At 35.8% G+C, this 27,254-nt stretch overlaps 1 protein-coding gene across 2 annotated transcripts in view; it reads left to right on the forward strand.

Moving 5' to 3' along the window:
• The window catches only part of LEMD3 (LEM domain containing 3), a 95,917-nt gene that overhangs the window by 59,228 nt on the left and 9,435 nt on the right, over positions 1-27,254 (forward strand). For both annotated transcript variants that reach the window (XM_066369844.1, XM_066369843.1), the window contains 5 exons: positions 9,869-9,948; positions 10,035-10,180; positions 11,701-11,802; positions 11,909-12,011; positions 12,846-13,024. In XM_066369844.1, the coding sequence (XP_066225941.1) occupies positions 9,869-9,948; positions 10,035-10,180; positions 11,701-11,802; positions 11,909-12,011; positions 12,846-13,024 (610 nt within the window). The remainder of the gene's footprint in view (positions 1-9,868; positions 9,949-10,034; positions 10,181-11,700; positions 11,803-11,908; positions 12,012-12,845; positions 13,025-27,254) is intronic.

A 27,254-nucleotide genomic window follows, 5' to 3' on the forward strand; every position in this document is an offset into this window, starting at 1 on the left:
AGCAAGCAAGTGGTTTCTTATGAGGTATTTGACAGTGTTTTTACTTCTAGCAGTCGGAAAAACTGAGCTCAGCTAGTACTTCCTTCCTGCTTTCTCTTTTTGTTTCAAGTTAAATCTTTTATATAATGGCACAGATATCTGTTGGTAATAAATTCCTGCAACAACATTTCAGAAGAACCCTGAGGCTCTTAAAACCTACTGAATACTAAGGATTAAAGTGATAGGACACAGGGCTTGGGATCAGGGTAAGGCTTGATCCAGCAGTTAAGCTGGAGCTGAGAAAGAGGGAATGTTAGTGTGGAAGGATGATTAGCCCTCTTCGCTTTCTCCTCCCCCAGTCATTAGATTGCAGCTGTGGGTCAGCAATAGGATAAAGTAAAAAGAAGGGACACAGAACCAGGGTTGGGACAAAGAGTCTAAGCTAGGCAGCAGTCGCGTACAAGAAATAGTTCTACAAAAGTGCAACAACAAAGGAGTTATGAAGGCACCCATGCATTAGTTGAATTGGAACTGCTTATATTGAGTTTTAAGAAAAAATATTAATGAACTTTTAATCTTAAAAGATTTTTATATCTTTTCCCTGGAATTATTTTATGTTTCTGATTAGGTTTAAATTTTTTTTTTAATTTAGTAGATTTCTTATGTATTTACCAAACATTTTGGATTGCTCAGTTTTATTTCTGAAATAGTTAAGTGAAATTATTTTGTGTAGAAATGTGTGGCCCTGGATGGTGGCTCAGTGGATAGAGCATTGGCCCGGCATACGGACATCCCTGGTTCCATTCCTGGTCAGGGCACACAGGAGAAGTGACCATTTGTTCCTCTCCCCTTCTTTTTCCCCTTCTCTCTCTCCTCCCCTCCGGCAGCCAAAGACTCAGTTGGTTCAAGCATGGCTCCAGGCACTGAGGATAGCTGGGCTGGTTCCAGCATGTCAGCCTCAGATGCTAAAAGTAGCTTGAAAATGAGCATCAGCCCAAGATGGGGTTACCAGGTGGATCTCCCATCAGGGCACATGTGGGAGACTGCCTCACTATCTCCCCTTCTCTCTCCTTAAAAAATAAAGGAAATGGCAGTATACCTTTATGTTTAAATGTGTGTGTGTGTGTTAATGTTTTCTTTTTGGAATCCTGTTTTCAGATGCTGTAAAACCTGGTCTGGCTTACTGCCACCAAAGACGTAGTTGGTATGCCACTGGTGGGGGGGGGGGGGGGTATAAAAAAAGCATTCAGCAGGAATTTTTTCCCCAAAATAAAGTTTTATGGTCTAGATAAAAGCTTTTAAATATTATTTAATAATGCTTATTTTGTTTTCAATATAATATTAACTCATGCCTATGATTTAACTTATATGAAAAATAAAAGGAAAAAAAGACATTTCAAATTTACCACCTAAAGTTAACCACTAATTTTGATCCATTTTCTTCTAGCTTAAATTTTTTTCCTCTAAAATTAGTATCACTATAAATATTTCATATTACAAATATTTTTTCTTAAAATTATAAACATTTTCCTATGTTATCCAGATTTTTGAAAACTTTCTTTTTACCACTTGATAATAATTCTTTATAGGATTGCATTGTATTGTTATTGCATTGTGGTTTTTTAGTAGTATGAAAACACTCTAATCTTTGTATATATTTGATTTTCTGATTATTTCCTTAGGAAATAGTCTTAGAAAGGAAATTACTTGTTTAAAGAGCATGAACTTTGTTAATGCTTTTGGTATATACTGCCAAATTATTTTCTAATTTGGAATGATGGCATTAGGACAGTCTAGCTATTTTATTTTATCCAGGTTCCAGCATAAATATGGAAGAACCTCATGCTAAGCTGGTATCAAACAGTAATAATGCATGCGTATATTGTAGGTGTTCTGTTTATGGAGAGAGAGATGGTACATTTTTCATGTATTTGTCCTGTGGTTTCACCAGCAACACAGTTAAGAACTCCTATAGGTATAAGCTCATTTCCCCCTAACTTATAGTACATTATAAGCACAGTATTAGTAAATGTTTAATGGAGTAAAACAACTGAATAAATAAGCCTTAGTAAAATTTTATTTTCTTGAATTTGACTTTTTACATTTTTATTTTTCACCATTTTCCCCTTCGGAGGAAATTTAAATAAACACAACAGTTAATTTAAATTTAACCCCTTTTTTCTAATTCCCCCAATGTCTTGAGCATTTTATTTGTTATTTTTGAGATTGAAAGCTTTCTGAGATTGATTTCTGAAGTTAAGAGGGCCCTCTTATGGAACATTAAGGAAATAACATAGCATTATATTTATAAGGACATAATTTGGTGTTTTGTTTTTTGTTTTCCCTCCTTCTTCTGTTCCAACCTAAGACCTTTCAGTTTTATTTTTGAAAAGAACAGTCTAGAGCATCGAGGGAAGTCTCAGAGCTTAACTGATATAAATTGGTTTTTTAGTTAAATGGTGGGAGCCTTCCAATAGAATGATGTAATGACTGGATGGCTCATTTTTTAGGTCACTTTCAAAACCTATTTAATCTTTAGAACAATGAATATATTTAAGATTTGTGAAAAAAAATAGGAAAGAAGATAGGTATAAATATGCCAAATTTTGGAGCTGGATCAACTTTTATAGCCTAGCTTAGAATGCTAATAATCACTGTTAATAAAAATTTTGTTTTTATGGAAAAACAAGTGTTCTTGGAAATAGAATATGGGAGAAGTTTCATAATAATATACTTTATCTAGTGCAGCAGGTCCTTGAATAATGTCATTTTATTATAAAGTTGATGAGATGCCAAAGGAACTTTTAACTCTTGTTTATATCACTTAGTCTAGGTAAAATTGGTTTCATTACTCATTATTTCACTTATAGTGCAGAACCTATTTATGACATTCAGTGAGGACTTACTCTACAATTTATCTTAGTACTCTCTGTTCTAATACAACAGTGATCCATTGAGGTAGGTAGTATGAGACCAACTTTATAAAGAAACTAGCATTGCCTGACCAGTGGTGGTGCAGGGGATAGAGTATCGACCTGGGATGCCAAGGTCTCAGGTTTGAAACCCCGAGGTCGCCAGCTTGAGGGCGGGCTCATCCGTCTTGAGCATAGGCTCACCAGCTTGAGCATAGAGTCACTGGCTTGAGTGTGGGGTCATAGACATGACCCCATGGTTACTGGCTTAAGCTCAAGGTTGCTGGCTCAGCTGGAGCCTCCACCCCAGTTAGGGCACATATGAAAAGCAATCAGTGAACAACTAAAGTACCACAACTATGAAATGTGATGGTTCTCATCTCTCTCCTTTTCTATTTGTCGCTTTCAAAAAAGAAAGAAAAAAAGAAACTAGCATTCTGTGGGGTTTAATGATCAGATCATCCAGCTAGTAGGTGATAGAACTGGAAATAGAGTCACTGTACTGTTCTGCTTCTTAGATGGAAGGAATGGTTTCGTAACCCCTAACTCCCATCTATTGGGTGGACGAGGGATTCACCATGAACAATTTGTTGGGATCTAAAGAAGTGACCAAAGTAGGTACATCTACATAGATGACATATTTTCCTTTATTCTCAGTTAAGATTATGCATATAGCTAGTCAATAATGGAGTCATGATTTGATCCCAGACCTGCTTGATTCTGAGTACTTTCCATTATTCCTGGAGGTAAAATATCGGGTGTTAAATCGTATTCACTATTGTATTGATTTCTTTGTGTCATATATTTTACTTAATTTAAAAGGTAACATTTAATATATAGTATATATCATCTCACAGTTAACCAGAATATTCACTAACTGGAAAGCCACATAGCTTTTTTTTTTTTTTTTTTTTTTTACAGGGACAGAGAGAGTCAGAGAGGGATAGACAGGGACAGACAGACAGGAATGGAGAGAGATGAGAAGCATCAATCAACAGTTTTTTGTTGAGACACCTTAGTTTTTCATTGATTGCTGGAAAGCCTCATAGCTATTATTAACATGTAAAATACCCATTTTGTGAACTGTCTCCAGTAGGTTTTTAATATTTACTTGACTTTTTCCCATACCAGTATCTTTTCCCCTTCTTATTAATGTTTTATTGTTTTTTTAAAAATGAGCTTAGTCTTTTATAGGAACAGTATTATTTTTGTACTTTGAAACTGTAATACTAGTTCAAAGCATCTAACATGGGTTTTAAAATACATATTTTAGCCAGTTATTTTGAAAATAATGTAAATTTGGGATTGGGAATCATGAGTGTGTGTGTGTGTGTGTGCACGTACGTGCACATGTACACACACAATTAGTTAAAATAGATTTGTTAAAGATTTGGGAAAACATGCTTTGAATTCAGAAAGATTTATATGAAACAGTCAGTAGTTTGTTGACTGAACTATAGCCTATTTGTAAATAATAATAAGTAATAATAATAAACCTGCTTTGAAAATTAAAAACTTAGTTTTATCCTGATTTTTATCATCAGTGATTAGAAAATGGGTGTTTTATGAGGTGGAAATGCTTTAACTTAGGGGTTGGCAAACTATTGCCCATGGGCCTAATTTTGTATGGCCTGCTAACTGTGGTTTTACAATGTTTTTAAATGTTGTTTATTTTGAAAATAGGACAGAAGCCTGGCTGGATAGCTCATTTGATTAGAACATTGTCCTAATATGCCAAGATTGCAGGTTCATTCATTCCCTGGTCAGGGCACATACAAGAGTCATCCAGTTTCTCTTTCTCGTTTTCCCCCTCTCTCCCTCTTCTCTCTCTCTCAAATCCATAAATTTTTTTTTAAATGTCACAAATGTATATGGCTATGAAGCTTAAAATATTTCCTCTGGCCTTTTACGGAGGTAGTTGGCCTACCCCTGCCTAACTTAACAGCTTTCCTTGCCATGTGGCTACAAAAACAGAATAATAATACACTAGGCTCTTAAAATTAGGTAGATGCTTTTTATGCTACAGTGATAGTATGAACTGTTTAATTTAGCATAAGCCAGAAGAAATTTAGTAATAAAATAGAATAATTATTAAAATGAACTTAATAAAAGTCAAGTGAATGTGGTCACTATTTTCAGAGGATCATTTGCTGAAGGCTTTATATAAACCAGTGGTTCTTAAACGTTTTGAAGTCGGGGCGCATTTAAAATCCTACAAATAATTGTAGGCACACTATATACAAATTTCTGAGAAATATGTTATAATAAGTCAAATATTAAAGAAAAAATATAAAGTCCAAGTGTGCTTTTATGGTAATTAAATGAAATAAATATGACAAAATTAAATTTATTCTGACATTAAAAAAACATTTTTATGTTACATTTTTTGAGTTACGCTTTTTAGAATTTGTAAAAAAGGGGTTAAAAAATTAACAAATGACAAAAAAGATATCTTTTTATATATAAAGATACATTCTTACTAAGATTTAGTAAATTCAACAGGTCCCCGTGTGAATGTGTTAAGTTTTTTCATTCTTGTGTTTATAAGAAACATGCCCTGGCGCACACTTTGAGAACCACTGGTATAAGCTCAATGCTTTCTGGTGCAATATGTTGTTATCAATCAGTACGTGTTTTCTGTTCATGTCTTCCACCCACAAACTGAATGCCTTTTTCATTTTACTAAAGACTTATACACTGTGGCCATAGTGAGGTGTGACAGCAAAATTAGCATGAATTTCTTTTTCTTTTTTCACATTTTTCATGAAGAGATTTGTTTTTATTACAGATCTTAGCAACCTCACCATACGATTTTTTTTCTTACTAAGTGGAGAGCTTTCACCTTTTCAGTTAAAGGAAGCACTTTATGGCTTCTCTTTGGCATATCCCAATTGCCAGCATCACTACTCTTGTACTTTGGGGCCACTATTAAATAAGTTACTTGAACACAAATACTGCAATACTGTGATGGTTGATCTGATCATTGGAAAGGCTGCTTAGCGACTTGAGTGGCAGGGAACATATGTGTCATGGATGCACTGGACAGAAGGATGACTCACATCCTGGTTGGGACGGAGTGGAGATGGCATGAGATTTCATCACAGACTCAGAATGGCAGGCAGTTTAAAACTTACGAAATGTTTATTGAATTGTTTATTTCTGGAATTTTCCATTTAATATTTTGGATCAGGATTTACCACAGGTTACTGAAACTGAGGAAAATGAAGCCAAGGATAAGGGGAAATGCTGTAGCTGGTGCTTTATAGCAGTGGTTCCCAACCCCCGGGCCGTGGACTGGTACCGGTCCGTGGACCATTTGGTACCGGTCCACAGAGAAAGAATAAATAACTTACATTATTTCCATTTTATTTATATTTAAGTCTGAACGATGTTTTATTTTTTTAAAATGACCAGATTCCCTCTGTTACATCCGTCTAAGACTCACTCTTGACGCTAGTCTCGGTCACGTGATACATTTATCTGTCCCACCCTAAAGGCTGGCTGGTCTGTGAAAATATTTTCTGACATTAAACCAGTTCTTGGCTCAAAAAAGGTTGGGGACCACTGCTTTATAGTATATAATCCTGATCCATGCAGTTTAGTTAGAAGTATGTTCTCTTGATGCTGCTTCATCAGAGTTTTTCTTTTCTTCTCTAGTTTTAGAGCAGGGGTCCCCAACCCCCAGGCCGCGGACCGGTACCAGTCCGTGGGCCATTTGGTACCGGTCCACAGAGAAAGAATAAATAACTTACATTATTTCCGTTTTATTTATATTTAAGTCTGAACGATGTTTTATTTTTAAAAAATGACCAGATTCCCTCTGTTACATCCGTCTAAGACTCATTCTTGACGCTTGTCTCGTAAGTTTGACAATTATATTTAAAAATACCAGTTTTTACGCCGGTCGCATAATTTTATTTTGTGCATTTATCCGTCCCACCCTAAAGGCCAGTGGGTGAAAATATTTTCTGACATTAAACCAGTCCATGGCCCAAAAAAGGTTGGGGACCACTGTTTTAGAGCAATGATTATGAATGCTGTTTGATGTTTAGTTATACACAGTGATTTCTAGTAAAATATTTATACCAAAACAATAATTGCCTGAGAATTTTTTAAAATTTATTTTAGAAGAAGGGAGAGAGTGAGAGAGATAGAAACACTGATCTGTCCCTTCATTTGCCCTGACTGGGGATTGAACCAGGAACCTCTGGACTTGATAATGATGCTCTAACCAACTGAGCTGTCCAGCCAGGGCACCCTGATTATTTTTATAATCATTTTATTGTGTAATATTTCAAAGCAACATAAAAACTTAAAAATTACTTCATTTTCTAGTTTTTACTCACAAGTACATATCTTTTGTAGTTATAAATAATTGAATGTTATGGTTTTGCTATTTTAAACATATAGCTATTTAGTTCTCAGCGTGATTATTTCTTAATTCATACTATCTCACTGAAATTATTTCATTTATAAACCATTTCTCATTTGTTAAATATTTATAAATAATACTGACATGATCACACTTTTTCTTTTTTCAAATACTAGCCTGTAGTTATCTCTACCATCTAAAAGTCCTGGTAGTAGTTACATATAAATAATAATGCCTAGCAACATTAGTTCGTTTATATAACTTTTATTACATTTTCAAAATTTATACATTAAATTATTACCAATTTCATATTAGGAAGTAAGTTTACTGATTAAATGAAAACCTTGTGATTTCCAGTGCCATTGAAGAATCTGTTGAAAAAATGTAATACCGGTATCTATTACTTACAAATATTCTTTTCTTAAGGGATTTTTAAAACTGACTTATTTTTCTTTTAGAAATTCATTTTTTTGCACTTCAAAAAGTACATGAAGACATATCTTTGAGGAAAACATAAGCTCTACATGCATAGGGATTTTTGGGTTTTTTTTTGTTTTTTGAGAGAGAAATACAGAAAGGGAGAGAGATGAGAAGAATCAGCTCGTAGTTGTATCACTTTAGTTCATTGATTGCTTCTTATACATGCCTTGACTTGGAGGGGTGTGGGGGCTCAAGCTGAGCCAGTGATTCCCTTGCTCAAGCCAGTGACCTCAGGGTTTCGATTATGGGACCTCAGTGTCCCAGATCGACACTCTGTTGTTCACTGTGCCACCCCTGGTCAGGCACAAGCATAGGGAATTTTAAGTGTTTTGTTTAGTGCTACATCTCTAGGTCCTAGAACAGTACCGAATGCATAGTGAATCCTCCATAAATAATGAAAGAATTTTCAAGGTGTTTCAAGGTGTTGGAATAAGGTAAGTATTATTTGAGATATTAAAATAACCGGAAACACTAAATGTTCATTAATAAAGGGTTGATTGAATAGTTTAAGATAAGTATATGGAATACCATTTTGTTGGAAAAATGGAATTGTTCCATCTGTACTGACAATAACACATTACCTAATTCTGTGAAAAACAGTAGATACAGTATGGTGCCACTTTTGTTTTTAACAATTTGATTTAAAAAATGCATAATCCACCCATGTACAGCAGTTTTGAAACTCTTTAATTTCAGGATCCTTTTGCACTCCTAAAATTACTGAAGTCCCTTAATAATTTTTGCTTGTGGATACACACACACACACACACACATACACACACACACACACACTTACGTACATATTTCCCATATTAGAAATAAAAACAATATAAATTGTTTAAAATATTATATGTTAATGTAATATATTTTTATGAAAAAAATAACTACTTTCCAAATAAAACTTTAGTGAGAAGTGGCGTTATTTTACATTTTTTGCAAATTTCTTTAATGTCTAACTTAATAAAAGACAAATTGTCCGACCAGTGGTGATGCAGTGGGTAAAGTGTCGACCTGGAATGCTGAGGTCACCAGTTTGAAACCCCAGGCTTGCCTGGTCAAGGCACCTATGAGAAGCAACTACTATGAGTTGATGATGCTTCCTGTTCCTCTCCTTCCTTTCTCTCTCTCTCTCTCTCTCTCTCTCTCTCTCTCTCTCTCTCCTCTCTAAAATTAAAAAAAAAAAAAGGCAAATTGTTTCTCATATATGCTTCTTCATTCAATCTGTTGTGACGTTGTGGTTGAAGTACATCAAGAAAGTCTAGCCTTACGCAGATATGTAGTCAGAACAGGGAAAAGTATTTCAGATAATTGTAGATATTTTTTGATACCACATTAATTCTCTACAAATAGTACTTTCTTAAAGATTAGTTTCCGTGTGAAATTTGAAACCATATTTGAAATTTTTCATACTCAATCTTTCAAGTCTATTGGTCTGTTTTGCATTAGAATGGATCTTTTAGCTGTACAAGATTTTATAACTCGTGTATTGACCATTTGGAAAATACTGGTTATCGGGTTATGTAAATCTTCCAAATGTTGGCCCATTTTATTATGCCATACCCAAATATCATGGTTGTTAATATCACACCAGTTTTGTTGCAAGGGTTTTCAAGTATTGTAAAATTGTGTTAGGCTCATAGTTATGGATACAGTTTTTCAAACTTCTGCTTAGCACTTCAAAGCTTGAATTTTGTCATTATTAATATATGGTCAGGTGTTTTTTGAGTTGACAGGCCTACTTTATTCACTTGAGAAAATGTCTGTGAAATGGACCAGCCTAAACATTTTGTAATTTGTTTATCTAAAAATAGTTTTCTATTTTTTAAAAAGTGACGAACTCTTTTGATAATGCTTTAAAAAACAAGTTATTACCAAAAAAAAATCCAAATCTGTAAATGTGAAAAAACAAAAGAAAATAGCAAAATATTAATACAGGTTATCGTAGGGTGGGGGGAAATGGTAATTTTTTTCCTTATACTTTTCTGTAGTGAATAATAAACTTTTGCTATCCTATGTAATTTAAAGTGTTATGCAAAGTATGTTAATTATAGGATAGCTTAAATATAGAGTCAAGAAAATGTAAATTATTAAGAATAGTTAGTTGTGTTCTCTACTTTTTTATTAGGATTTAGGTCCTGAATATGAAGATATATTTAACGTCTCATTACAGTGGATTTTTGAAAATGGAAAAGATGTTGGAATAAGGTAAAGGATTTGCTTTCCACTTTGATAATTTTGTAATGTAAGAAGTGATTTTGCCTCTAAACTCTCCCTTAATTATTTTTAAATAGGTGTGTCGGTTATAGCCCTGAGGAACAATTGACAAATATAACGGATGTGCAGTTTTTACAATCCACAAGACCACAGATGTCTTTCTGGTGTCGTTTTCGACGTGCTTTTGTTACTGTCAGTCACAGGTTATTGTTGTTATGTTTGGGTAAGTTATAAGAATGAGAAAGAAGATGCATTGTATTCTAGAATTTTTGTGCCTGTATATCATCAAATGCCAGGGTTGAGAATTTATTTCTTTGATGATAATGTCAGTACCAATTTAGAAAATAGAACTTATACGGAGAAGTGGGAATAAAACTTTGCCATACAAATGTCAAAGAAAGGCAGGTATAGTAAATATACTTCAGAAAATAGAACAGGAAAATATAAAAATTAAGTTTAGTTTTTAAATTAAATATTATTAATTAAGTTTATTAAAATTATTTTTTAAAACCCTGGCCAGTTGGTTCAGTGCTAAAGCATCAGTCTGGCATGTGGATGTCCTGGGTTTGATGCCTAGTCAGGGCACACAGGAGAAGCGACCATCGGCTTCTATACCCTTCCCCTCTCCTCTTCTCTCTCTCTCTCTCTCTCTCTCTCTCTCTCTCTCTCTCTCTCTCTCTCTCTCTCTACCTCTACCTCCTGCTGCCATGGCTTGGTTGGAGCAAGTTGGCCCTGGGCACTGAGGATGGTTCCATGGCCTCGCTTCAGGTGATAAAATAGCTCAGTTGCTGAGCAACAGAGCAACAGCCCCAGATGGCAGAGCATTGCCTGGTAGGATGCTGGTTGGATACTGGTTGGGGCACATGTGGGAGTCTCTCTGCCTTCGTACTTCTCACTTAATAAAAATAAATAATAATAAACTATTTTTTAATTTAAGAAATATTATTTATTTGAATTAAAATTTTTATTTAGATTCCTAGATTTTGTGTGACTATTTTCATTGATAATATGAATTTAGGAGGGTTTCTTCTTTTTTTCTGTTCCAGGTCCTTAAAAATAATGTAAGATATGGTATGTTTACAGTTTGAATAGACTCACTTTTCTAATAGTTTAAAGCTGTAAAGGAAAAAGTGTGTGAAACATAGTTATGCTATTTTGTTTTTAAAAATTTATAGTTAGAATTTAAATGTTCAGTTTTGAAAATTGAAAAAGAAAAACTTAAAGATTGAAAAAACAGCCCTGTTTGGTTGTTCAATGGATTGAGCATCAACCTGGTGTGCTTAGGTTGCTGGTTGGGTCCCTGGTCAGGGCACATATGAGAAGCAACCAATGATGCACAACTAAATGGAAGAACTGAGTAGAATAACAAGTTGATGCTTCTCTCTTCCCCCTCCCCCTCCTCCTCCCGTCATGTCTCTTCCTCCCCCTTCTGTTTTTTCTCTTTCTCATCAATGGAAAAATTTTTTAAAAGGATTGAAAAATAATGTTCAGTTGTCAACATAGCAGAAGAAGTGACATTAAGCTAAATTCTGGATTGTGTTTAATATTAAATTTTTCTGTGTAGTTTTAATTATGTAGCAAATGCCATGCACTATCTTGAAGGCTCATTTCATTATCCTGTTATGGCAGTTAAAATAATTACTGTAGAAACTGTCCTAAGTTTTCTTCTTTTTTTTTCTGCAATGAATTTTACTGAACGCTCCTGACCACAATTTTTAAAACGCAAATAAATGATTATTGCAGGTGTAGGGATGGTTTGTGTCGTTCTGCGTTACATGAAATTTCGCTGGACAAAAGAGGAAGAGGAAACAAGACAGATGTATGATATGGTGGTAAAGATTATAGGTATAGTATTTTTGAATAAACTACTTCTAGAATACCATTATGTGATAAACTATAAAATGATAACCAGTGATTGATTTATTTGTAAATTTGTTTTATTTACTTTTAGATGTTTTACGAAGTCATAATGAAGCTTGCCAAGAAAACAAAGATTTACAACCTTTCTTGCCTATTCCACATGTGCAAGATTCCTTAATACAGCCTTGTGACAGGTGTGTTCCAAGCAAAATGAATTGAATGTTGATGTTTTCTGTACTTGTGGAAATTATATTGAGAGTTGTGACCCTTCTTAGCTAGACCTCTTTTGCTCTGCAGGCTTTTTTTGTTCTTGAAATTATTCTTTTTTTTACAAATTCTCTTCTGTTATCTTCCTGATTTTGAGTGGCAAAATAGAAAACTAGGTGTCTAAACCATTCTTTCTTACACATTCAATTCTCTGTTTTCAATCCCTACCTTATTTCTTTTACTTTCATCTTGATAGAAAAACAGAGACAGTAGCCAGTGATGTTTTATTAGTAATGTTTTTAAATACTTTACCTTGATAACAGAGCTTTTTAAGTAAAAGAACTAACTTCTTGAAAATACGAGAGGATGCCATATGTTAAAGCAGTGTTCTTAACCCTAGTAACACATTAGGGTCATCAGTAGAAGTTTTAGGGCAGGGGTCTCAAACTCGCGGCCCGGATTGTGCTTGTTGTACTGATTTTTTTTTGTTTTCAACTGCAGTGAGAAAAGTGTTGCGTAACAGTTGCCTTTTGTAGACCTAGGGCGGCCCGCCGAACGGCTGTGATCTTGCTCTGCGGCCCACATGCTGAGTTGAGTTTGAGACCCCTGTTTTAGGGGGAAAAAAGAATGATGCTTATGCTCCACCTCTAGAGATCAAAATTCAGTAAATCTTAGGTGAGGTTCAAGCATCTATATATTTTTCTTTTTAAACTTTGTAAGCATGATGAGAACAGCCAGAGTTACAATAAACATTACCTTCAATTACTAATATTTGAAAAGGATGACAAGACAAGATGATAGTCATTTTGTTCACATAATAGGAAAAAAATGAAGAAAGTCTGGGATAGAGCTGTTGACTTCCTTGCTGCTAACGAGTCTAGAGTTCGCACAGAAACACGAAGAATAGGTGGTGCGGATTTTCTAGTTTGGCGGTGGATTCAGCCTTCTGCATCTTGTGACAAAATATTAGTAATACCTTCTAAAGTGTGGCAAGGTCAAGGTATGTATTTTTGAATAACAAAATACACAAGCATAAATATTTTTCTATTTTTCAATTACAAAAGTCTTATGTTGTTTAAAGTAAAATAGTACAATTGAACAAGGTATGAAGCAAAGATCCCTTTCCAGTTTCATCCCATTGGAAGAATTAATATTAGCTTCTTTCACTTTTCTCTTGCCTGATAAAAACTTAAATGGTTTGTCTTTCCTGTGATAGAATACCGTATGCATTTGTGGGGTTTTTTCTTTTTCATTTAATAATGCAGCTATTATATATTTAATTGCATACTTTCCTCCTAATTTTTTATGCAAATAAGACACATAACATGTTTTATATCTGTCTATATATATTTTACATATATAAGTGGAACCATAAGTTTTTTTATTTATTTATTTTGGAACCATAAGTTTTTTTGTTTTTGTTTTTGTTTATTAATAATTTTATTTTTTTAATGGGGCAACATCAATAAATCAGGATACATATATTCAAAGATAACATGTCCAGGTTATCTTGTCGTTCAATTATGTTACATACCCATCACCCAAAGTCAGATTGTTCTCTATCACCTTCAATCTAGTTTTCTTTGTGCCCCTCCCACTTCCCCTTTCCCTCTACCTCTCCCTCCTCCCCCCGTAACCACCACACTCTTATCAATGTCTCTTAGTCTCACTTTTATGTCCCACCTAAGTATGGAATAATGCAGTTCCTGGTTTTTTCTGATTTACTTATTTCACTTCGTATAATGTTATCAAGATCCCACCATTTTGCTGTAAATGATCCGATGACATCATTTCTTATGGCTGAGTAGTATTCCATAGTGTATATGTGCCATATCTTCTTTATACAATCATCTATTGACGGGCTTTTTGGTTGTTTTCATGCCCTGGCCACTGTGAACAGTGCTGCAGTGAACATGGGGCTGCATGTGTCTTTACGTATCAATGTTTCTGAGTTTTTGGGGTATATACCCAGTAGAGGGATTGCTGGGTCATAAGGTAGTTCTATTTTCAGTTTGTTGAAGAACCACCATACTTTCTTCCATAATGGTTGTACTACTATACATTCCCACCAACAGTGTATGAGAGTTCCTTTTTCTCCACAGCCTCTCCAACATTTGCTATTACCTGTCTTGTTAATAATAGCTAATCTAACAGGTGTGAGGTGGTATCTCATTGCAGTTTTGATTTGCACTTCTCTAATAACTAATGAAGATGAGCATCTTATATCTGTTGGCCATTTGTATTTCTTCCTGGGAGAAGTGTCTGTTCATGTCCTCTTCCCATTTTTTTATTGGATTGTTTGTTTGTTTGTTGTTGAGTTTTATGAGTTCTTTGTATATTTTGGATATTAGGCCCTTATCTGAGCTGTTGTTTGAAAATATCATTTCCCATTTAGTTGGCTTTCTGTTTATTTTGTTATCAGTTTCTCTTGCTGAGCAAAAACTTCTTAGTCTGATGTAGTCCCATTCATTAATTTTTGCCTTCACTTCTCTTGCCTGTGGAGTCAAATTCATAAAATGCTCTTTAAAACCCAGGTCCATGAGTTGAGTACCTATGTCTTCTTCTATGTACTTTATTGTGTCAGGTCTTATGTTTAGATTTTCGATCCATTTTGAGTTAATTTTCGTACAGGGGGACAAACTGTAGTCCAGTTTCATTCTTTTGCATGTGGCTTTCCAGTTTTCCCAGCACCATTTATGGAAGAGGCTTTCTTTCCTCCATTGTGTGTTGTTGGCCCCTTTATCAAAACTTATTTGACTATATATATGTGGTTTTATTTCTGGGTTTTCTATTCTGTTCCATTGGTCTGAGTGTCTATTCTTCTGCCAATACCATGCTGTTTTGATTGTCGTGGCCTTATAATATAGTTTGAAGTCAGGTATTGTAATGCCCCCAGCTTCATTCTTCTTCTTTAGTATTGCTTTGGCTATTTGGGGTTTTTTACACTTCCATATAAATCTGATGATTTTTTGCTCCATTTCTTTAAAAAATGTCTTTGGAATTTTGATGGAAATTGCATTAAATTTGTATATTGCTTTGGGTAATATGGCCATCTTGATTATATTTATTCTTCCTAACCAAGAACAAGGAATATTCTTCCATCTCATTATATCTTTTTTGATTTCCCTTAACAATGGTTTATAGTTTTCATTATATAAGTCCTTTACATTCTTTGTTATTTTATTCCTAAGTATTTTATTTCTTTTGTTGCAACCGTGAAGGGGATTATTCTTTTGAGTTTGTTCTCAAATGTTTCATTGTTGGCATATAGAAAGGCTATAGACTTCTGTATGTTAATTTTGTATCCTGCGACTTTATTGTATTGGCTTACTGTTTCTAGTAGTCTTTTTGTGGATTCTTTGGGGTTTTCAATGTATAGGATCATATCATCTGCAAAAAGTGATACCTTTACTTCTTCTTTCCTGATATGGATGCCTTTTATTTTTTTGTCTTGTCTGATTGCTCTGGCTAGAACCTCTAGTGCCACATTAAATAAGAGTGGAGAGAGTGGACAACCCTGTCTTGTTCCTGATTTGAGGGAGAAAGCCTTCAGTTTTGTGCTATTTAATATGATGTTAGCTGATGGTTTATCATATATGGCCTTTATCATGTTGAGATATTTTCCTTCTATACCCATTTTGTTGAGAGTCTTAAACATAAAATTGTGTTGTATTTTATCGAAAGCCTTTTCTGCATCTATTGATAAGATCATGTGGTTTTTGTTCTTTGTTTTGTTGATATGGTGTATTACGTTAACCGTTTTACGTATGTTGAACCATCCTTGAGATTCTGGGATGAATCCCACTTGATCATGATGTATTATCTTTTTAATATGTTGTTGTATTCGATTTGCTAGTATTTTGTTTAGTATTTTAGCATCTGTATTCATTAGAGATATTGGTCTGTAGTTTTCTTTTTTTGTGCCATCCTTGCCTGGTTTTGGTATGAGGGTTATGTTGGCCTCATAAAATGTGTTTGGAAGTATTGCTTCTTCTTCAATTTTTTGGAAGACTTTGAGTAGAATAGGAACTAAGTCTGAATGTTTGATAAAATTCGCTGGTATAGCCGTCTGGGCCTGGACTTTTATTTTTGGGGAGGTTTTTAATGGTTTTTTCTATTTCTTCTCTACTAATAGGTCTCTTCAGGCTTTCTGCTTCTTCTTGACTCATTCTAGGAAGGTGGTATTGTTCTAGGAATTTATCCATTTCTTCTAGGTTGTTGAATTTAGTGGCATAAAGTTTTTCATAGTATTCTACAATAATTCTTTGTATATCTACGGTGTCCGTGGTGATTTCTCCTCTTTCATTTTGGATTTTGTTTATATGAGTTCTTTCTCTTTTTTCCTTGTTAAGTCTTGCCAAGGGTTTGTCAGTTTTGTTGATCTTTTCAAAGAACCAGCTCCTTGTTCTATTAATTTTTTCTATAGTTTTTCTGTTCTCTAATTCATTTATTTCTGCACTGATTTTTATTATCTCCTTTCTTCGGCTGGTTTTGGGTTTTCTTTGTTCTTCTTTTTCTAGTTCCTTAAGGTGTGAAGTTAAGTGGTTCACTTGGGCTCTCTCTTATTTGTTCATATATGCCTGAAGTGATTTGAACTTCCCTCTTATCACTGCTTTTGCTGCATCCCATAGATTCTGATATGTCGTATTGTCATTTTCATTAGTCTGTATCTATCTTTTGATCTCTGCACTTATTTCTTCTTTGACCCATTCATTTTTTAAAAATATGTTGTTTAGTTTCCACATTTTTGTGGGATTTTTTTCCTCTTTTTTGCAGTTGAATTCTAGTTTCAAGGCTTTATGATCAGAAAATATGCTTGGTACAACTTCGATTTTTCTGAATTTGCTGATGTTGTTTTTGTGGCCCAACATATGGTCAATTCTTGAGAATGATCCATGTACACTGGAGAAAAATGTAAACTCAGTCACTTTGGGATGAAATGTCCTGTAGATGTCTATCATATCCAGGTGCTCTAGTGTTTTGTTTAAGGCCACTATGTCTTTGTTGATTCTCTGTTTGGATGACCGATCTTGCACCGTCAGTGGTGTATTGAGGTCTCCAAGTATGATTGTATTTTTGTCAGTTTTTGTTTTAAGGTCAATAAGTAGCTGTCTTATATATTTTGGTGCTCCTTGGTTTGGTGCATATATATTAAGAATTGTTATGTCTTCTTGATTCAGTGTCCCCTTAGCCATTATGAAATGGCCATTTTTGTCTCTGAGTACTTTTGCTGTCTTGTAGTCAGCATTATCAGATATGAGTATTGCTATGCCTGCTTTTTTTTGGATGATATTTGCTTGGAGTATTGTTTTCCAGCCTTTCACTTTGAATTTGTTTTTATCCTTGTTACTTAGATGAGTTTTCTGTAGGCAGCATACAGTTGGATTTTCTTTTTTAATCCATTCTGCTACTCTGTGTCTTTTTATTGGTGAGTTTAATCCGTTTACATTTAGTGTAAGTATTGACACTTGTGAGTTCCCTATTGCCATATTATATCTTGCTTTCGGTTAATTTTGTGTCTTGTTTGATCCTTCTCTTTCGTTTTTCTATCTTTTGTTTTTATTTGGTTGTATTCCATACATCTTTCCTCTGTTGCTATCTTTTTTAAATCATGTGCTTCCGTGGTGGGTTTTTCAATGGTCGTTACCTTTAAGTAATGAAAAGGGTTCCTACCCTGTTCATTGTAGCGCACTATTTTGGCAGTACTTTTGCACTCCATCGTCCTTTGCTACTGTTATTCTCCATCCTCTCCCCCCCCTTTTGTTATTGTCATAGTTTAAATTTGGTTTTATTGTGTCCTTCTTGAAGCTTTTACTTGTGGCTTTTATTGGTGGTGTTGTTCTTTGTATCTGATTGGAGAACTCCCTTTAGTAATTCCTGGAGTGGGGCGTTTTCTCATGATAAATTCCCTCATCTTTTCTGTATCTGTGAATGTTTTTATTTCTCCTTCATATTTGAAGGATAGCTTTGATGGGTATAGTATTCATGGCTGAAAGTTCCTCTCTTTCAGGACTTTAAATATTGGGATCCACTCTCTTCTAGCTTGTAGAGTTTCTGTTGAGAAATCTGATGATAATTGAACAGGCCTTCCTTTATATGTTGTATTCTTCCTTTCCCTGGCTGCCTTGAGAATTTTTTCTTTGCCGTTGGTTTGTGCCCCACTTGTCTTTCTTTGTCTGGGTTTCGCGCGAGTGTTAGCTTGTATTGCCTGGGTTGGCACAGGAAGTTTTTCCTCGGCTTGGATCCTTGTGCCACAGCCTGGTTTGGCCGTTTGTGCCGCGGCCTGGATCTGTTCACCCCCTTTGCCTGCCTTAGTTTCTATATTCTCAGTTCTCAGTGAAAGCAGCCCTATTTAGGTTAGTGAGGAACGTGGAGCATTTCTTACTCCCTATTTCCTTTGGGGTTTGATTATATATTTAGCCAATTTTTCGCTCAACCATATTGAGAAACATCTGTAGACTCCAAGGATAGGTTTTTCTGTTTCTGGTTGAAGATCTTGTTGAGTTTGGGGGAGATTTATCGGTATCGCTTCCTACCGCGCCATTACTCTGACGTCATCTCGGAACCATAAGTTTTTAACTGCTCTTTTTTCCAGTTTTTGCTTGCCTGCCTCTTTCCCTTTCTACCTTCACGTCTGCCATATCATGTCACTTTTGTGGGCATCTTTCCTTTTTTTTTTTTTTTTTAAATGCTTGCATAGTTGCAAAAGCATGTATGTGTAGGTATATAGGAGAGTTTGGTGATTTATGGAACCAGAACTTTGCTAGTGATAACTGTTACCTCACTTGAGTTTTTGTTTCCTAATGATTAATAGAAAAATGAAATCTCCTGGTGAGTTTATTTTGCCTTTCAGGACTAGTAATGAATTGAGTTTTTTTTTAATTTTCTTGTATATAAACAATTACCAATGTTTGCTAAGCATAGCATTTATGGGAAAGGTAAGTTATTTTGAGATTGCAATCTAGTTCACTCTTTCTTGTTTTTTTTAGTTTTCACTGTCAAAGAGCTTGAATAATAAGCTTACAAAATCATAGCGTAACTATGAAGCTTGTATGTTGCCGAAAATGACACTACCAGGGGTCCCCAAACTTTTTACACAGGGGGCCAGTTCACTGTCCCTCAGACCGTTGGAGGGCCACCACATACAGTGCTCCTCTCACTGACCACCAATGAAAGAGGTGCCCCTTCCGGAAGTGCAGTGGGCTGGATAAATGGCCTCAGGGGGCTGCATGCGGCCCATGGGCCACAGTTTGGGGACGCCTGCACTAAACAATAAACTATTTGCTTTAAAGGGTGCAATACAGAAGGACCCTTTGAAACTGGAAACAGAATTCAAAGCCAGGCAGATCTGATTACCTTAATGCCTGTTTATTATGGGGGTAGAGACTTAGCCTGATTTCTTCATAGAGCTAGCAACTGATACTCATGTATTCATTTGACATTCTTAAAAAGGCCATTATTTTGTTCATAGAAAATTTTTAATTATTGTTGTTTGCCTCATTTTAAAAATGTGAGGTTTTTAAGAGGAATGTAAAGACTGTTTCTCAACCCAATAATAATCTATGTTCTTACATATTAATCATGGTATGGTTTAAGTGTGTTAAATTGGATTTTATGTATGATTTAAGTGTGTTAAATTAGATGTTCTGTAAACTCTAGGATTTAAAACCTCAACTGTTATTTTTATTTTGTCATATTCTTTAGCTAGGAAATGACTGTGCAAGTTTGATGAAATATAACTTCATGTCAGTTATAGTAGTGGTAATACTCAACATGAATTGATACAATATTTTTAAAATGTTCTACTACTTTTCATATTAGTATTCTATCAAGGTTCCAGTATAAAAAATGTTCATAAATTATATGCCCAGTACTAAGTAATCTGAATTAGAATATTTCTAAATAGGCCATATAAAGAATGGTACATTTAATCTCCCTTTATTTGACAGTCTTTGATAAATATTATAGTTACAGGAATTAGAGGTTTTGGAACCTAGAAAGGAATTGAGAGTAAAGGAAGATACCTGTTCACTGAGTTAGCAGATAGGAAAAGCGTCTAATGATTGTGGTAGAACCTAGTAGCTATTTGTCTGAAGCATACCAGTTCAGTTTTGGGATGGTTGTGATATAAAATAGTCTATAGACTTATAGCAAGAGAGATTTGAATTCTTTTAAGATTTCATTGTAAGAATTGTTACAGGAGGCTAATAAGGTGGAATAATATTCCTTAATGATAGTTGTACATCTTTTGCCTGGGCTAAGAACTTCTGGCTCTAATATAGAGAGCATTTAGTTTCAGTATTACATTTTATGACAATAAATGTATAGTCTTTCTAAATATAACTAAATGGCTCTCACCTATCTTTTAAAAATACTATTAATACATAAATAAGTTTTACTTTCATTAAAATATATATGGATGCAAATGTTATGTTGTATAAATATGGCTTTATACTGATGGTTTTTGTAGTTATGTAAAAAGATAGATTAACTTATTGACAAGCTTAATCTTTTTCCCCTTATAAATGCTGTGATTTTTATTGTAAAGTAAGAGGAGGGGAGACAAAAAGAGATGGACTCCCACATGCTCCCCGACCAGGATCCACCTGACTAGTCTCCTAATGGTGATGATCTGCCCATCTTGGACTGATGCTTGGCAACCGAGCTGTTTTTAGTGCCTGGGGCAGAGGCGCCACTGAACCATCCCCAGTGCCCCGGCCAGCTCTTTCAAACCAGTCAAGCCATTGCTGCAGGAGGGGAATAGTGAAGGAGGGAGGAGAAGCAGATGGTTGCTTCTCCTGTGTGCTCTGACCAGGAATCGAACCTGGGACAACCACAGGCTCTACCACTGAGCCAACTAGCCAGAGCCTATAAATACTATGATTTAATTAAAAGGTACTTGGTTAGAAGGTTAATAATTATTCTAGTGTTATAAATTCACTACCACAATGAGCTGTCATTTAGTAGTATTTTTCCCAAGTAATTGTGAAATAATAAACCTCTAAAGGTATTTTAAAGCACTGGTTAAAAATCGAACAAATACTTGCTGGGAAGCTAGAGAACTATTTTATGCTCTAACAGATGTAGTGTTTGAAATAAAGAGCATTCATTTGAAGGATCCAAAGATAGTTCCTGAGGTATTTAAATGTATCATTTGGAGACAACTCTATTGCTATTTGGCACAGAAGGTGATTACAGTTTAGTTAAGGAGACAAAGCGTATATTTTAAAAATCAGTTTGATCTTTGGGACTACATTCTGAATAGAAAGGGCAGGCATAGCTTCTCCCAGCTCTGTTATTTTGTAGAAACTTGGGTCTTAAGCTAGCATGAGGTGGTATGTCTGGATTTTTTTCTTTTGGTTCATACCCTGCTGGTTTAGGCCAATGTTGGAATTTCAAGGAAGTCAGGTGCCTGCAACTATTTGAGAAGTCTGGAAAGGACTAAAAGCTTACAGACTTTCTTCTTCTTTTTTTTTATTAATTTTAATGGGGTGACATTGATAAGTCAGGGTACATATATTCAGAGAAAACATCTCCAGGTTATTTTGACATTTGATTATGCTGCATTCCCATCACCCAAAGTCCAGTTGTCTTCCGTCACCTTCTAACTGGTTTTCTTTGTGCCCCTCCCCTCCCCCAACCCCCTCCCTCTCCTCCCCCCATCCCGTAACCCCCACACTCCTGTCCATGTCTCTGAGTCTCATTTTTATGTCCCACCTATGTATGGAATCATATAGTTCTTAGTTTTTTCTGGTTTACTTATTTCGCTCAGTATAATGTTATCAAGGTCCATCCATGTTGTTGTAAATGATCCGATGTCATCATTTCTTATGGCTGAGTAGTATTCCATAGTATATATGTACCAAAGCTTTTTAATCCACTCATCCACTGACGGACACTTGGGCTGTTTCCAGATCTTCGCTATTGTGAACAATGCAGCCATAAACATGGGGGTGCAATTTTTCTTTTGAAACAGTGCTATGGTGTTCATGGAATATATTCCTAAAAGTGGTATAGCTGGGTCAAAAGGCAGTTCGATTTTTAATTTCTTGAGGAATCTCCATACTGTTTTCCACAGTGGCTGCACCAGTATGCATTCCCACCAGCAGTGCAGGAGGGTTCCCTTCTCTCCAAATCCTCGCCAGCACTTACTCTGTATTGTTTTGTTGATGAGTGCCATTCTAACTGGTATGAGGTGATATCTCATTGTGGTTTTAATTTGCATTTCTCTAATGATTAGTGGTATTGAGCATATTTCATATGCCTATCGACCATGTGTATGTACTCTTTGGAGAAGTGTCTATTCATTTCTTTCGCCCATTTTTTGATTGGATTATTTGTCTTTCTGGTATTGAGTTTTACAAGTTTTTTATAAATTTTGGTTATTAACCCTATCAGACGTATTGTCAAATATGTTCTCCCATTGTGTAGTTCGTCTTTTTATTCTGTTCTTATTGTCTTTAGCTGTGCAAAAACTTTTTAGTTTGATATAGTCCCATTTGTTTATCCTGTCTTTTATTTCACTTGCCCTTGGAGATAAATTGGCATATGTATTGCTGTGAGAGATGTCAGAAAGCTTACTGCCTATGTTTTTTTTCTAAGATGCTTATGGTTTTACGGCTTACATTTAAGTGTTTTATCCATTTTGAGTTTATTTTTGTGAATGATGTAAGTTAGTGGTCTAGTTTCATTTTTTTGCAGGTAGCTGTCCAATTTTCCCAACACCATTTGTTGAAGAGGCTGTCTTTACTTCAATGTATGCTCTTACCTCCTTTGTCAAATATCAGTTGTCCAGAAAGGTGTGAGTTTATTTCTGGGTTCTCTGTTCTGTTCCATTGATCTATATGCCTGTTCTTATGCCAGTACCAGGCTGTTTTGACTACAATGGCTTTGTAGTATAACTTGATATCCGGAAGTGTGATACCTCCCACTTTATTCTTCCTTTTCTAGATTGTTGAGGCTATTCGTGTTCTCTTTTGGTTCCATATAAATTTTTGGAATTTATGTTCTATATCTTTGAAGTAAGTCAAATTGGTATTTTAATTGGTATTACATTGAATTTATAAATTGCTTTGGATAGTATAGATATTTTAATGATGTTTATTCCTCCTAACCATGAGCACGGTATATGATTCCACTTGTTTCTATCTTCCCTGATTTATTTATTTATTTATTTATTTATTTATTTATTTATTTTTTATATTTTTCTGAAGCTGGAAACGGGGAGAGACAGTCAGACAGACTCCTGCATGCGCCCGACCGGGATCCACCCGGCACTCCCACCAGGAGCAACGCTCTGCCCACCAGGGGACGATGCTCTGCCCCTCCGGGGCGTCGCTCTTTTGCGACCAGAGCCACTCTAGCGCCTGGGGCAGAGGCCAAGGAGCCATCCCCTGCGCCCGGGCCATCTTTGCTCCAATGGAACCTTGGCTGCGGGAGGGGAAGAGAGAGACAGAGAGGAAGGAGGGGGGGTGGAGAAGCAAATGGGCGCTTCTCCTATGTGCCCTGGCCGGAAATCGAACCCGGGTCCCCCGCACGCCAGGCCGACGCTCTACTGCTGAGCCAACCAGCCAAGGCCTTTTTTTTTTTTTTTTTTTTAATTTTTTATTTATTTATTTATTTTTGTACCTGATTTCTTTTTATCAGTGTTTTATAATATTCCAAGTACAAGTCTTTAATCTCTCTGGTTAAATTTATTCCTAGGTACTTTATATTTTTAGTTGCAATGGTGAAGAGGATTGCTTCCTTCATTTTTCTTTCTGACAGTTCATTGTTAGTATATAAAAATGCCTCTGATTTCTGAGTATTAATTTTATATCCTGTCACCTTGCTGAATTCATTTATCAAGTCCAATAGTTTTTGACTGAGACTTTAGGGTTTTATATATATAATATCATATCATCTGCAAATAATGATAGTTTTACTTCTTTTCCAATTTGGATGCCTTTTATTTTTTTTTCTTGTCTGTTTTTTTTTACATTTTTTTAAATTTATTCATTTTATAGAGGAGAGGGAGAGACAGAGACAGAGAGAAAGAGAGGAAAGACAGAGAGAGAGAAGGGGGGGAGGAGCTGGAAGCATCAACTCCCACATGTGCCTTGACCAGGCAAGCCCAGGGTTTCGAACTGGTGACCTCAGTATTTCCAGGTCAAAGCTTTAGCCACTGTGCCACCACAGGTCAGGCTTTTTTTCTTGTCTGATTGCTGTGGCTAAGACTTCCAGAACTATGTTGAATAAGAGTGGTGAAAGGGGGCACCCCTGCCTTGTTCCTGATCTTAAGGGGATTGCTTTTAATTTTTCTCATTGAGTATGATGTTGGCTCTGGGTTTGTCATAGATAGCCTTGATCATGTTGAGGTATGTTCCCTGTATTCCCACTTTGCTGAGAGTTTTGATCATGAATGGGTGCTGTATTTTATCAAATGCTTTTTCTACATCTATTGAAGTTATCATGTGGTTTTTCTCCTTCCTTTTATGTGATGAATCACATTGAATGATTGGCGAATATTGTACCAGCCTTGCCTCCCAAGAATAAATCCCACTTGATCGTGGTGTATGATTTTTTTCATATATTGCTGGATCTGGTTTGCTAATATTTTGTTGAGGATTTTTGCATTTAAATTCATCAGGGATATTGGCCTATAATTTTCTTTCTTTGTGTTGTCTTTGCCTGCTTTTGGAATCAGAATTATGCTCGCCTCATATAAGGAGCTTGGCAGTCTTCCTTCCTCTTGAATTTTTTGAAATAGCTTGAGAAGGATAGGAGTTACTTCTTCTTTGAATATTTGGTAGAATTCACTTATAAAACCATTAGGCCCAGGACATTTCTTTTTTGGGAGTTTTTTGATAACTGTTTCTATCTCATTTGTTGTAATGGGTCTGTTTAGGTTTTCTGATTCTTCCAGATTAATTTTTGGAAGATTATATGTTTCAAGGAATTTGTCCATTTCATCTAGGTTGTCTAGTTTTTTGGCATACAGTTCTTCATAGTATTTTCTTTTTTTTTTTTTTTTTTTTTTTTTTTTCATTTTTCTGAAGCTGGAAACAGGGAGAGACAGTCAGACAGACTCCCGCATGCGCCCGACCGGGATCCACCCGGCACGCCCACCAGGGGCGGTGCTCTGCCCCCCAGGGGGCGATGCTCTGCCCATCCTGGGCGTCGCCATATTGCGACCAGAGCCACTCTAGCGCCTGAGGCAGAGGCCACAGAGCCATCCCCAGCGCCCGGGCCATCTTTGCTCCAATGGAGCCTCGCTGCAGGAGGGGAAGAGAGAGACAGAGAGGAAAGCGCGGCGGAGGGGTGGAGAAGCAAATGGGCGCTTCTCCTATGTGCCCTGGCCAGGAATCGAACCCAGGTCCTCCGCACGCTAGGCCGACGCTCTACCGCTGAGCCAACCGGCCAGGGCTCATAGTATTTTCTTACAATATTTTGTATTTCTATTGTTTCAGTTGTCATTTCTCCACTCTCATTCTAATTTTATTTATTTGAGTTCTCTTTTTTCCTTGGTCAGTCTGGTTAAAGGTTCATCGATCTTGTTTACCTTTTCAAAGAACCAGTTCCTGGTTTCATTGATCCTCTGTATTGTTTCTTTAGCCTCTATGTCATTTATTTTTGCTCTGATCTTTATTATTTCCTTCCTTCTACTACCTGTGGGCTTTACTTTCTGTTCTTTTTCTAGTTCTTTTAGATGCAGGGTCAAGTTGTTTATTTGAGCTTTTACTAGCTTCTTAAGGTATGCCTGTAATGCTATGAACTTTCCTTTCAGGACTGCTTTTGCTGTGTTCCTTAAATTTTGAGTTGATATATGCTTATTATCGTTTGTTTCTAGGAATTTTATTTCTTCTTTGATCTCATTCTAAACCCATTTGTTATTTAATAGCATGCTATTTAGTTTCCATGTGTTTGAGTATTTTTGAGTTTTTCTGTTGTGGTTTTATGCCATTGTGATCAGAGAAAGTGCTCGATATGATTTCAATTTTCTTAAATTTGTTGAGACCGCTTTTGTGGCGTAACATGTGGTCTATCCTAGAGAATGTACCATGAGCACTTGAAAAGAATGTATGTTCTGCTGCTTTAGGGTGAAAGGTTCTGAAGATATCTATTACATCAAGTTGATCTAGTGTATCCTTTAAGTCTGCTGTTTCTTTGTAAATATTATTTCTTGAGGCTCTATCTAGTGATGTTAGTGGGGTATTGAAATCCCCTACTATTAATGTATTGCTGTTGATTTTGCCCTTTAAGTCCATCAGTCTGCCTCGTAATTTTAGGTGCTCCTATATTAGGTGCGTAGATATTTATAACAGTTATGTCTTCCTGTTGGATTGCTTCCCTTTATCATTATGTAGAGACCTTCTTTATCTCTTACTATAGCCTTTGTTTTAAAGTCCGTTTTGTCTGATATAAGTAATTCTACCCCAGCTTTTTTTTTCATTTCCATTTGCGTGAAATATTTTTTTCCATCCTTTTATTTTCAGTCTATGTGCATCTTTTGTTTTAAGGTGTGTCTCTTGTAGACAGCATATGTATGGGTCCTGTTTTCTTATCCACGCAGCTACCCTATGTCTTTTGATCAGATCATTTAATCCATTTACATTTAAGGTTATTATTGATATGTATGATAGTTATTGACATTTTATTCTTTAAAACTGTATTCCTCTTTTGCTATATTCTTTTTCCCCTTTGATCTGTTACAACAGGCCCCTTGGCATTTCTTGCAGCATAGGTTTGGTTGTAGTGAATTCCTTGAGTGTTTTTTTTTTGTCTAGAAAGCTTTTTATTTCTCCTTCAGTTTTTTTTTTATTCATTTTTAGAGAGGAGAGAGAGACAGAGACAGAGAGGGAGAGAGAGAGGAGAGAGAGACAGAGAGAGAGAGAAGGGGGGAGGAGCTGGAAGCATCAACTCCCATATATGCCTTGACCTGGCAAGCCCAGGGTTTCGAACCGGCGACCTCAGCATTTCCAGGTCAAGGCTTTATCCACTGTGCCACCACAGGTCAGGCTCCTTCAGTTTTAAACGATAGCCTTGCTGGATAAAGTAGTCTTGGTTGTAGGCTCTTGTTTTTCATTCCTTTGAATATTTCTTGCCATTCTCTTCTGGCCTCAAGTGTTTCTGTTGAGAAGTCAGAAATCATCCTTAGGTGGAGCTCCTTCGTAGGTGATAGCCTTTTTTTTCTTTAGCAGCTTTTAATATTTTTTCTTTATCACTTATCTTTGGTATTTTAATTATCATGT

The sequence above is a fragment of the Saccopteryx leptura genome, chromosome 2 (genome assembly GCF_036850995.1).
Source record: "Saccopteryx leptura isolate mSacLep1 chromosome 2, mSacLep1_pri_phased_curated, whole genome shotgun sequence".
In the NCBI taxonomy this organism is placed as follows: Eukaryota; Metazoa; Chordata; class Mammalia; order Chiroptera; family Emballonuridae; genus Saccopteryx; species Saccopteryx leptura.